At 37.8% G+C, this 14,069-nt stretch overlaps 1 protein-coding gene across 3 annotated transcripts in view; it reads right to left on the bottom strand.

Annotated features, from left to right (window-relative positions):
* nsd1a (nuclear receptor binding SET domain protein 1a) overlaps nt 1-14,069 on the bottom strand; it is a 152,406-nt gene that overhangs the window by 108,259 nt on the left and 30,078 nt on the right. For all 3 annotated transcript variants that reach the window (XM_052013553.1, XM_052013554.1, XM_052013555.1), the window contains exons 3-5: nt 12,302-12,440; nt 6,225-6,394; nt 4,555-5,256 (exon numbers count right to left, since the gene is read on the bottom strand). In XM_052013553.1, the coding sequence (XP_051869513.1) occupies nt 4,555-5,256; nt 6,225-6,394; nt 12,302-12,440 (1,011 nt within the window). The remainder of the gene's footprint in view (nt 1-4,554; nt 5,257-6,224; nt 6,395-12,301; nt 12,441-14,069) is intronic.

Raw genomic sequence — 14,069 nt, forward strand, 5'->3', positions numbered from 1 at the left:
GATGAGCTTAGAGTGTGGATCAGTACTTGGAGCTATGATGTGGTGGCAATTATGGAGACTTGGATGGCTCAGGGACAGGAATGGTTACTTCAAGTGCCGGGTTTTAGATGTTTCAGAAAGGACAGGGATGGAGGCAAAAGAGGTGGGGGCGTGGCACTGTTGATCAGAGATAGTGTCACGGCTGCAGAAAAGGTGGACATCATGGAGGGATTGTCTACGGAGTCTCTGTGGGTGGAGGTGAGGAACAGGAAGGGGTCAATAACTTTACTGGGTGTTTTTTTTTATATATAGGCCGCCCAATAGTAACAGGGATATCGAGGAGCAGATAGGGAAACAGATCCTGGAAAGGTGTGATAATAACAGTTGTCATGATGGGAGATTTTAATTTTCCAAATATCGATTGGCATCTCCGTGGAGCAAGGGGTTTAGATGGGGTGGAGTTTGTTAGGTGTTCAGGAATGTTTCTTGACACAATATATAGATAAGCCTGCAAGGGGAGAGACTGTACTTGACCTGGTATTGGGAAATGAACCTGGTCAGGTGTCAGATCTCTCAGTGGGAGAGCATTTTGGAGATAGAATTGTGATCACTATCTCCTTTACAATAGCATTGGAGAGAAACAGGAACAGACAAGTTAGAAAAGCATTTAATTGGAGTAAGGGGAATTACGAGGCTCTCAGGCAGGAAATTGGAAGCTTAAATTGGGAACAGATGTTCTCAGGGAAAAGTACGGAAGAAATATGGCAAATGTGCAGGGGAAATTCGTGTGGAGTTCTGCGTAGGTACATTCCAATGAGACAGGGAAGTTATGGTAGGGTACAGGAACTGTGGTGTACAAAGGCCGTAATAAATCTCGTCAAGAAAAAAAGAAAAGCTTACAGAAGGTTCAGAGAGCTAGGTAATGTTAGAGATCTGGAAGATAAGGCTAACAGGAAGGAGTTTAAGAAGGAAATTAGGAGACCCAGAAAGGGCCATGAGAAGGCCTTGGTGGGCAGGATTAAGGAAAACCCCAAGGCATTCAACAAGTATGTGAAGGGCAAGAGGATGAAACATGAAAAAATAGAACCCATCAAGTGTAACAGTGGGAAAGTGTGTGTAGATCTGGAGGAAATGGCAGAGGTACTTAATGAATACTTTACTTCAGTATTCACTATGGAAAAGGATCTTGGTGATTGTAGTGATGACTTGTAGCAGACTGAAAAGCTTGAGCATGTAGATATTAAGAAAGAGGATGGGTCGTATTCTGCATGGAGGTCGGTGACCAGTGGTCTGCCTCAGGGATCTGTTCTGGGACCCTCACTCTTCGTGATTTTTATAAATGACCTGGATGAGGAAGTGGAGGGATGGGTTAGTAAGTTTGCTGATGACACAAAGGTTGGAGGTGTTGTGGATAGCGTGGAGCCTGTCAGAGGTTACAACGGGACACAGACAGGATGCAAAACTGGGCTGAGAAGTGGCAGATGCAGTTCAACCCAGATAAGTGTTAAGTGGTTCATTTTGGTAGGTCAAATATGATGGCAGAGTACAGTATTAATGGTAGGACTCTCGGCAGTGTGGAGGATCAGAGGGACCTTGGGGTCCGAGTCCATAGGATGCTCAAAGCAGCTGCACAGGTTGACTCTGTTGTGAAGGCGGCATACGGTGTATTTTCCTTCATCAATCGTGGAACTGAATTTAGGAGCCGAGAGGTAATGTTGCAGCTATACAGGACCCTGGTCAGACCCCACTTGGAGTACTGTGCTCAGTTCTGGTCACCTCACTACAGGAAAGATGTGGAAGCCAGAGAAAGGGTGCAGAAGAGATTTACAAGGATGTTGCCTGGATTGGGGAGCATGCCTTATGAAAGCAGGTTGAGTGAACTCGGCCTTTTCTCCTTGGAGCGACGGAGGATGAAAGGTGACCTGATAGAGGTGTATAAGATGATAAGAGGCATTGATCGTGTGGATAGTCAGAGGCTTTTTCCCAGGCCTGAAATGGTTGCCACTAGAGGACACAGGTTTAAGGTGCTGGGAAGTAGGTACAGAGAGAGGAGAGGTCAGGGGTAAGTTTTTTTTTACTCAGAGTGGTGAGTACGTGGAATGGGCTGCCAGCGACGGTGGTGGAGGCGGATACGATAGGGTCTTTTAAGAGACTTTTGGATAGGTACATGGAGCTTAGAAAAATAGAGGGCTATGGGTAAGCCTAGTAATTTCTAAGGTAGGGACAACTTTGTGGGCCGAAGGGCCTGTATTGTGCGGTAGGTTTTCTATGTTTCTAAAAGATAGGAAGGTGTGAAGTGCATTGGCCAGACATCACTTGGAATACTATGAACTTTTCATTAGAAAAGTTCATTGAGAAAAGTCACTGTCCTTCTCTGCACAGATGTTGCTTGACAAAGAAATTCCAGCATTTTCTGTACATTCAACAGAACAAAGAAACAAATTTAAATTAGTAAAAAAATGTTGAAAGATAACTTATCCATGTGCAAGTACATTTGGAATCATCAACAGAACAAGATATTGCCATTAAACATTTGACAAGTTCCACACTAGATTGAGCTAATTAAAGTACAAGATCAAGCTCAATCAGCTGAAATTTTTTCATCCATAACTTATGTTCACAACTGCCAAATTAATGGCAAAACAATGGGGTCAAAAAAATTTCTCTTACTTTATAATCTAGTAATTGGCTCTTTCATTGCTAATTTTCTAAACTGGTCATCAACCATGCACAGAGGACCTCTTCAAAAAAAAAAAGAACAAACATTCATTTTAACAAGAGTCCTTTTGATATATGCCAAAAAGAAAATGGATCACCCAATGTAAGATGTGATCAGCATCTACCAATACAAAATAAATGCGAGTTAAATATTAGAAAAATACAAATTGCAGAGTTCTGAAGAAGTGTGACAAACAACAGAGCAATAAATCTGATTTTCTGCTTCCATGGATTAATGATAATCTTGTGTATTAAAATGTCTTCAATGTGTGGAAATGAAAATGAAATTTTTCATTCAGCTGTCTTGAAAACAAAAATCCCAAAGATCTATTTAGAAAATCTAAAAAAATTGATAAACTGATTAAGAATGTATAGCCAAATTTGGGGACACTAGTATATCGGGAGCACTACTTCTCTACCTTGTACTGAACAGAGGTCTAGTGAATTTGAATACTATAGTGAACTTGAGGAATCACTACAGAAACAACTTTGAAAATTTTCTATAGTGGAAAGTAATACACAAACAACTGAAACAAATCAAACAAATAAAACAAATCAAAATGCTTTTGGGAAGGATGAGAAAGCAACAAAAAAAAAAGTATTATATATGGCTTGCAAATGAATAATGTCAGATCTAGCACTGCATGATAGGCAACCCCTGCATTGAGGGGGCGTTCCCAGAAAACACAGCTTCTTGATTTTCCATAAAGCAAAGCCTTGGATTGACTGTTAGAGACAGCTGAAGTACGTAGCACCTTGGACTTTGAATGGTGTTGAATGTCAAACGTTTCCTTTGCTGCAAGCTTGCTTCACCAATTAGACAGTTGAAAAAAAATTTGTATTTACTTTTTTTCCTCCAGATAAATTTCATCTCTCAAATTTTTGGGTAATGATTTATGAATTCTCCAAGGGCGAATTTCCATTACCCAAATGGCCGTAATGTGGGGGTCACTTCCACTAATATGCAAATGTTAAATTATGAAGAGGGATTATATAAAACTACATTTCCTAAAATTTAGAAGATTAAGGGGCAACTACTCAAGTTTTTAAAAATGAGTTTGAAGGCAATTCATTGGGTAGATATCTTTTCCCATCAGAAGGGGACAGTAAAAAAAAACTGGCTTTGATTTGTAAAGAGATTAGTAGTAAACATTCTTCTGGAAGGAGGAACTGATGCATGCAACACTCACACAAAAATAGTTGATGCTACCCGAATTCATAATTTAAAAATCTGAGTGATAATTTTATTGAAGGGCAAAAAGGGAATGGAACCCAAGCTGATGGATGGGAGTTAACATATGGAACAGCATACAGTTCCATTTGTAACAGGTTTGGAGAGTTTGGAGTGGAACAGCAGAAGAGATGCCTCACACTTCAGGTGATTTGGGTGCAATCCTGACATTCAAAACTCCTGTCTGTGGGGAGTTTGCACATTCTCCCATGGCTGCATGTATTTCCTCTCACATCCCAAAGACATGCAGGTTGCAAAGTCAATAGGCCATGATGTTGCCCTTGGTGTGTAGGCAAGTGGTAGAATCAGGGGTGCGAGGGGCACTATTGGAAATATGGGGAAAATTGAGATAGGATTAGTGTTGATGGGTATCTGACAGTTGATGCGAACCTGATGGGCCGAAGGACCTGCTTCTGTCCTAAATCTCTATGTGCTTAAATGAGCTAACCCTGTTCCCAAGACAAGTGATTATACCTGGGATTTCTTAAGTACACCAGTATATCGAGGAATTAGCTTGCAGAAATGCTCAGCAAAGTGAAATACATTGAAATTGCATGACTCTAAAATGAATGTAATAACACAGTTACTTAATTAGTACTGTTTAAATGGTTAAATGTTCCACAAACCTGTGTTTTCTGGCAAGTGACTTCAAACTGAGCTCCAGTCCCATTACAGACACCATAATGTTCAGAATTAGTTTTTGTCTTGTGTTCAGTTGAAGTTGTACCATTTCCTACATTAAATGGTTCTTTAGGAATTCCTTCATCTGACCAATTTAATACTGCAGTTGCAGCTGAAACAATCTCTGATGTACTTATGATATTATTATGGATTGAAGAAGAATTTTCAACAATACAATTGGATTTTGGAGTTGTGCCCAAGACCATCTCAGTCGATTGCTCTACAAAGCCATTTAAGAAGTTAGCAGAATTCACTGGGATATCATTTCTTGTATTGTTTGCACACAAAGCAGATTCTTTGATGAGAACTTTGGGTTTTAAGAGCTTGTTTCTCATTCCTTTTCTGGTTTTACAGTCAGAAGGACACCTAGTAGTTGAGGAGTTGTTACTCATCTTGCTTTCCCTATTTGAATATGTAGAGAAATAGTTTTCGGATCCTTTGGATTGACTGCTAGAGATAGCTGAAGTATGTAGCACCTTGGACTTTGAATTGTATTGAATGTCAAACGTTTCTTTTGCAGCCATTTGCAGTAAGCTTGCTTCACCAATGAGGCAATATTTGGATATTCTATCTTCAAGAGACATTGAAAGTGCTCCTTCTGCCTGATCAACACCAGCTTCCCATCGCGCATGGAGTTTAACAGAAATCTAGATTAAGAGATTAAATCATTCAATATTGCACACAATCAAAAGAAAATAAGGCACTATAACTTATCCATGGGACAGAGTACTTAAAGAGTCTGACAGCTTAAGGTAACTGGACAAGCATCCAGAGACCTGGATAACTGATCGTCACTTGAGCTCTGAATTCCACCATTGCAGCTACAAAATTTTAATTCGTTATTAATTTTGTATAATAAAAATGTAGAATTGAAGAGAACATATTATTAGTAAAAGTAATCAAGAAACTACCCAACTTCTAAAATCCAATTCGTGAATGACATTCCAAGGAAATTTGCCATGTTTATCTGACCCAGGCTATATACACATCAGAGTCACTTATAATGTTTGATTAATGTGGCCCTCTGAAAAGGACTAAGCAAGCCTAATTTAGGGGCCAATTAGGAACTGGCAATAAATGCTGGCCTAGCCAGCAACATCCACATTCTGTGAACACAAAAGAAATCAAATGTTTTTTTTAAATATTGGAGCAAGAACAGTTTTTTTCAATTAGAATGCAAACTCGAGTGTTTTTAAAGCAGTGATACAACAACATTAAAATCTCCCAGCATAATTGCGCTTAAAGTAAAATTGAGATAATTACAAGTTGGTAATGGGCAATGAGATAATGTGTAACATTTCTTTTTAAACTGTAACAATTTTAATTACTTAAGACCATGTGAAAGGCAATATATTTACCAATGATTTTGCTGGGAATTTCAATTTTCTGTTCAGTTTTGCATTAAAACCACCTTATGAAATATCTGCTAACTCAGCAGTATGCCATGGTATGTAACTAGCAGCATTCAAATCTTTAAATTCAAGAGAAAAGAACTGCACTGTAAAATAATTAGTTTACCAATGTTGATTAAACTTAAACTTCAATCTACTAAGTGCTTTGGTTGTTTATTAAAGTTTTACTTAGTAAAGTAGAAATGTTCCAGTATATACAGCACCTTATTTCTCTGTGCATCATTTTCTGCATTTTTGGCATTCCTTTGCGCCAACAGCTCATACTGATGTCTTCCTTCAAATGGCTCAACCACTGCTGAAGCAACCCATGCCTGCTCTGTAAAGATGCCCAAAAACTGAACGTGATATTGTCGACAAGGCCTTCTGCTCGGATCTAATCAAAATAAAACTATGAAGAGTAACTAGAATCCACTAAGAAAATTATCGAAATGTCATTCTCTAATTAGTCTTAATTTGTGAGGCTTATCTTAAAGTGTTGTAAAATGCAACAGATTCAACAATGTGAAATAAAGTGAAAAGACAAACACCTTTGATGGGTACATTTTATCAAATGAAAAGTACCTGATATTTATTTTTTCACCCTTTTGCTAATGTGTACAAAGTCATTTATTATCAGAAGCCTAAAAACAGATCTTTTGTCACCATCATTTGAAGTACAATCCACAACACAAACAACATTCATATAATGTGAATATTAACAAGATTAGTATACATTAACCAACTGTAACCCTCCATGGATGGTGGGGAACAAAGTTCTTCGACTGTTGTTGCTTTGCGTCAGGAAGCTATTCCCAGTGATACAACATGAAGTGCAGGATCTTGATGGCACATGGGAGCAGGAGGACAGGGAGCATAATGTCTCAGTTGTAGGGTATTCAATAAATTTGGAAGGCAGATCATTTGTCACCCTTACCTATATTATGATCCATGATAAAGGAAGGATCCTTTTCATGCAGGACTGAGAACCTAGCATGGTATGTTACCTGGAGCCAAGAATTGCAAATACTAGGTACTCTAAAATGAAAAGAGGAAATGCTGGAATGGTTAGCAGACAAGCAGCAGCCACAAGAAGAGAAACAGATTTGAAGTTTCACTTTGAGGAGTCCTTAAAGGAACAGGTTATATTATGCAGTTGATATAGGCTTTACTTTAACCAGACCAGGACCAGGACCAGCTCCTATTGCAAAGGATGATTAGGATAGTCATAAGCAATTTAGACTAGTGAATGAAGATGGAGGTGATGGACGAATCAGTGAGGCAAAGGTGGTACAAATGCATAAATAATGGCCTGGATTGTGCTCCACTGCAGTTAACGGTTCTAGAGAGAACCACTGGTAACAGGATTTCATTAGTCAGCTTGTCCTAAATTTCCATGCCTGAACACTGCAATGCGGAAGTAGGGAACATGTCAAACGTCAACTCCTGGCACATTATTTATAACTCTTTTAATTGATACAAATCAAGTTTTAATTATTTAGATCTATTTTGACACCTTTTAAATATCAGAGGCAGGTGAATTTTCAGGAGCCTTAATCATCATGTACAGACAACTCAGTTGTAGTAGCAAGTTCAACTGGACCCATGTGGCTAGAGAGAAATTGCACTGGTGGTGAGAGATGTGGGACAAGTAAGGCATTTCTGAACACAACCTGCCTAAAAGCACCAAAACAAACAAAATAGAAGAAATTGGAGGGATATCAAGTAATAGGGCTATAGGGACTACAGTTAAAAAGGGAAAACTAAAAGATGTTAAGTGATCAAGTAAGAGAGAACCAAGAAGCACACAGATAAAGTAGAAAAAGCACATTAAGACATGTAGCCCAAGTTAGCATTCCATTCAAATTCATGAAAGTTCAAACTGAATGAGTTACAGTCACAAATTTAACTTGGAGGATTGACAGGGTAACCATTACACATTCATGGCAGCAAGACTAAAGACTACTAATTAAATACACCAAATCTAAAATCAACAGGAAGAGGAAAGTGATTTCAAGGTACAGAAATAGTCAAAAATAGATAAATATTATTTATGTATTGTTTGTAGGATGAGAAAGGATAATAATGGAGACCTAGACATCAAGGCTAGAAGTAGAAAGGTAATTAAGAGTGCAGTGAGAGTTGCACATAGGCCTCCTAGAATGCCTGTGAACCAGTGCAACGTGTAAACAAACAAAACAAACAAGTAACAATGGAAGAGTGACATAAATGGCAAATTATACTTTTCACCTACATTGGGGAAGCAAACATATCAGAAAGGAAGTGAATTTCAGATATTGCAGACAATTTTCTGTACAGGATCAAAGGCAGATAGATTTATCATTGATTAACATGTCAGATTGTTTTCAGTCCAATATTGTGTGCTTACCGTTACAGAAATGCTCAAGGTGATCAGATTCAGCATAGTTTTGGAAGAGAGAAACACAGAAACAGGAACCAAGGAGTCTAGGTTTAGGGAAGGTCAACATCAATAAATGCATTGAGGCAAATACTGGCTACGTTAAGGCACACTAATCGATTAATGTGTAAAATGTCAAAAGATCAGGTATGTAACAAACAAAAATATGATGCAAGACCACTTTATACCTTGAGAGCAGTGTTCTACTTTCCATAAAGAAAAATAGCCCCAGACGACTACAAGACAAAGGACAACATGAAAATGAAAGCAACAGGACATGCTGATGACAGAGATAAAGAAAAAAAGCTACCAAAATATATAGGAAAAACTCTGCAAAGAATGTCCCAGCCATTTTATATCAAAACAAGGTTGTGGTCAGAACAATATGGATTGCTTGAAAACAGGTAATGATGATATTGTAAATTGAAGTAAGGAAATCGTAGACATGCTGAACAATTAGTTAGTCTCTGCATTTACAACGAAAGAATAGCATGTTCAACATTCCAGGAAGACTCAAAGATGGGAGTCACCAAAATTATAAGCAACATAACGGGAAAAAAAATCAAAACTCACTGAAGAGTGCCAAATCCATATAACCAGATGGCTTTCACTCCAGGAATTTAAAGTTAGTTAATGAGAACTCTGCAGTTGTCCTAACTATAAAATCTTCAAAAGTTCTCCTGACTAGAGAACCACGTATTTTTTTTTAAAAAAGCACTGCAAAACTAATTCACAGTCAACATTTAAGAAAGGCAAGGGGGTTTAAACAGAAAATTACACACCCCTTATCCCTGTATTTCAGCAAAGAGGAACTCAAAACTGTGGATCTGTATTGGAGCTACAAACAGTCACCATTTTTGTAAATGATTATTTAAAGAACTTGAGCAAGATAGAGTTATATTTACTGAAGACATGCATAGGTAACACTTTAAATAGAAGAATCAAATTACAAATTGGAGAACTGGGATTTCAACAAATCCAAGGTTGTCTACATTGTTTGGTTCAAAAACAGGAGTTAGAAAGTACTGAGTTAGAAATATCGAAAAGCAAGGAACTACAAATCTGAAGATTTAGGAGTATAGGTACACAGGTTAAAACACAGTCATAATAATTAAAAGGAGGCCAAATGGAATGCTAGCATTTATAAATAAAAAGAGTAACACAAATAAAAACAGAAAATTCTGGAAAGAGCATATCAGGAAGCAAACGTAGAGAGAGGAAAATAGAGTTAACAGTTTAGGACTGATGACCTAAGAGTCATGCTGAAATTTGCAAAGCCTGGTTAGAGCACACAAAATACTGAGCACAATTCTGTGCACATCAGAAGGATTTATTGGCCATGGAGGGAATGATATCAGGGCCCTGAAAGTTACGAGGGAAATGCACAAGCAAATATTGTACTCCCCTTAAATTTAGAAAGGGGGTAATATGATTATTTTTAAAGAAACTAAGAGGAACTTGCACAGCCCAATGGGTGAAACCATTCCTATCGATTGGACAGGCTGGATAATCAGAACTTAAGAACCCAGTCATTTGGAGTGGAGAAAGAAAACACACCTACATAGAGTGACAATACATTTAGAACTCCTTTGCAAATAGCAAGAAACGCTGGCCAATTGTTAATATCTTGAGATCGAAAGATTATGTTAACTAATTACATTATAGGACTTGGGCAAAGACCACATAGATACAATTAGATAAAAGACAACCCAGAATTAATAATGAAAAGCAAAGAAATGAAAAATGAATTAAACAAGTACTTTACATCTTCATAGTTATAGAGGATACAAGTAAAATCCTAGAAATAGCTGTAAATCAGGAACTGGCAGGGAGGAAGGAACTCAGGAAAACTATATCACCAGGGAAGTAAATGGTTAGAGTTGCAGGTTAATGAATCTCCAGGTACTAATTGACCTGTCAGTAACCGGCCACTCCTTCAATTCCCTTGGAAATGGTTGATAGCTTTAATTTCCCAAATTCCCTGGATTCAGGGAAGGTTCCATGAGATTGGGAAATAGAAAATGTAACTTTTTTTCCCAAAAAGGGAGGCAGAATGAAAGGAGGAAACTACAGGCCAGTCAGCTTAACACCTGTCACTGGGAAAATGTCAAGCTCTTAAAGACATTACAAAAGTGGACTTGCAAAAATTCAAGATGATCAAGCAAAGCCAAAGTTTTGTTGAAGGTAAATCATGATTGAGAAACGTACAGGCAACGGCCCTGTTATGGCTGTTTAGGTTACGGAAATTTGCTGACAGAATTTGCAAATCACTACCCAAATATTTGAGATATGGAATAAAATTTGCTCTCGTGGAATTTGTGGGAAAAATATGTAAATCAAATCAGTACAAAAATTTTCCTTTTAAAAAAAAATCAACTCATTTCTTGACACATGCACAGATGACACTGTCATTTTACAGAAAATCACCATATGGTCTTTTCTAGGAACACAACTACACCCTACCCCCAGAAGGAGTAAAACCATTTGAAGGGGAACTAGTGATGTCTTAAGATTTCAGGGGAGCATTTCATAAGGGGCCGTAACAAAGACAATTGTGAAAAGTAAAAGTGCATGGTTTAGGATGCAATATATTGGTATGGAAAGACAACTTCCTAGCTAATGGGAAACAGCCAATAAAGGATCTTTTTCTGATTGACAAAATGTAACTAGTGGTATTCCACTGGGATTGGTTGGCCTGGGAACAAATGACATAAGTGACTTGAAGGCACCAATTGTATGGATGCCAGATTTGCTGATGACACAAGATAGGTAGAAAAGCAAGTTGCGAAGAGGATGCAAAGAGGCTACAGAAATACATATCAGTTATGTGAATGGGCAAAAATCTGGCAAATTGAGTATAATGTGGGAAATGTGACATTCTGGCAAGAAAAATAAAAAGGCCATCATCTAAATGGTGACAGATAGCAATGGCCTGAAATGCAGAGGGATCTGCCTGTCCTCGTGCATGATTTGCAAAAGGCTAATATTCGGGTACACAAAATAATTAGGAGAACTAACATGATGTTTTTATTACTAAGGGTATTAAATAAAACAGCACATTAAAACTCTAAAAATTTGCTATCCAACTGTAGCATTGAACTGAGGAGCAGGCTCAAGGGGCTAAAGGTTCCTACACCAACACCATCAATACTCTAGATTGGCAAGTTGCTCTGGCTCAATTTATAGACAGCACAAAATGCAGCAACATTGCATTTATGGCAAAGTATGTGAAGATACAACGTGGTAAGTAGGGTGCAAATCAAATGGGGTGTTTGGTTCTCAGTATTGAAGAACACTGAAAAGTTAAAATACAACATACATTAATTATTTGCAAGAGTATTTCATCATTCCTGACTTGTGTTATGTAGAATGGAGTCATGAGGCGAGATGCAGACCATTGTAACCATGGTGTTTGTGTGATCTGCCCAGTTAAGCTTTTAAACTATTGGTACATTCAAGAAGTTGATGATGGAGGATATTCAATATTGATAAAGCCATCTATGGTCAAGGCAAGGGAGTGAGACTTTTGTTGAAGATGGGCTTATGTAGGATTTGTCTGGTGCAAATTTTACTTGCCACTGTAGCCTAAGCATGCTGCAGAAAAGAATGGCTGCTTTGATATTTAAGGAATTACTGATCCCTTCATTAGAAAATCACCACATCTCATTTTCTAATTGCAGGAAGGCCACTGTTAAAGCTTAAGGTAACACAATGAGGAAAAATAGCTTAAGGAAAGGATGAATGGGAAAAAAAGAATCTGTACTTAAAGGAAAAAACAATCATGGGTCCTTAGAGTTAGGTAAAAATTGCCCACTGCTTCTAATGTCGACATGTAGCACACAACTAAGCAACAACTAGTTTCACATCTTGTATCCAAATACCTACCCTTCATCTTGGTGTGAATCTTCAGCACAGGATCAAGACAGACAACACTTGGCCACCAAGGACGTCTACTGAACTTCACCCATACCAAATCTCCAATCTCAAACTTCACAGGAATCACTTTTTTCCGCCTTCCAACAGACTGAAACCAATGTGACTTGGTCAGAACAGTACTTAATATAATATTGTTCTTCATAAATCTTACCATGCTGTTTTAAATTATAAATAAGAGACAAACTGGTCAAGTTATTTTATTCTAAACTCAAATGTTGCTTTTTATTATGGGATCTTCACATACGTGTTATATCATAAATTTTACATTCATTTGCATTTAATAAGCCTGCTATACAAAAAAACACATCCAAAAAACATTCCAAATTTCCACAAACTCTACACAAACTGGAAGGCAGCAAATTTAACTCTACCATTTAAGAAATGAGAGAGGGGCAAAGAGGAACTATTGATTAGTTAGGCTGACAATATAGGGAAAATAGTGAAATTAATTGTGAAGGAAGTGATAACAGGGCACTTGAAAAATAACAACAGTATTGGACAAAGAAACATGGACTTTGAAAGAGAAGTCACATCCGTTAAGGAGTGTTTTTTTTTTGAGATCGCAACTGGCAGAATAGATGAGGGCAAACCAGTGGATATGGTGTACTTGGATTTCCAGAAAGCCTATAATAAAGATACCATACAAAAGATTAAACAAGATTAGGGCTCATGGGTTGATTGTGGTTATATACTGTCGTAGATTGGTTAACAAAAGAAGAGCAGGAATTGTCATTTTCAGGTTGGTGATTTTTGTGTAACTAATGGGGTGATGCAGAGATCAGTGCTGTGGCCCCACTACACAGGCAAGGACATGGTAAATGGAATACAATATGGGGAATAAAATGCAATGTCATCCTCTTTGGTAGAAAAAAAAACTCTGCTCTTCTATTTTAAAAATGACAAGAGATTAAAAGTTTTAAGTCTTCAGAGGCACCAAGATGTCCAGTGTACTGAATCAGAGTTAACATGCAGGTATAGCAAACATTTACTATATTGGCCTTTGTTGCAAGAACACACAAAAGTAGAAATGTTTGCTTCAATTATGCAGGGCTTTAGTGAGACCAGATCTGTAATACTGTGCACATCTTTGGTCTCCCTAAGAAAAAAATATACCTGTAATAAATGTTCACAGTTTGATTCTTATGGTTTGCCTTATGTAGAGAATTAAGCAGACATGGTCTATACTCTTGAATTAAAAAAAACGAGAGATTATCTTTTTGGAACATTCTTACTGGCTTGACAAGGTATATGCAGAGTGGATACTTCCCTGCCAAGAACCACAGTCTCAAAATAAAGGTTTGGCCATTCAGAAGAAATGTCTTCACCTAAAGGGCAGTGAATCTTGGGTAGAGATTTCCTAAGAAGTGCATGGAGCCTTACTTGTGAAGTACACTTAAGACAGATCATTATTTTTTAATGAGAAGGAATCAAGGAATTTAGAATTAATGTAGGGAAGTAGCACTGAGGTGAAAGCTCAACACTGATTGTATTCAATGGCAGAGCAGGCAAAGAGATTGGCTGGCATAACATTGTTTCTGGTTTTTTTTGTGTTCCAAGCACTAAGTTACTTATTAAACTTTCATAATAATTGATAATGGATTGAAAATTGGTTGGTAGACAGGAGACAGTTTGAATATTTGTTCTTTAAGGGTGGCAGGTGGTGTACCAGTGATCAGTGCCTGGGCCCCAGCTATTCACAATGTAGAAATCAAAGAAC

Source organism: Pristis pectinata, chromosome 4 (genome assembly GCF_009764475.1).
Source record: "Pristis pectinata isolate sPriPec2 chromosome 4, sPriPec2.1.pri, whole genome shotgun sequence".
In the NCBI taxonomy this organism is placed as follows: domain Eukaryota; kingdom Metazoa; phylum Chordata; class Chondrichthyes; order Rhinopristiformes; family Pristidae; genus Pristis; species Pristis pectinata.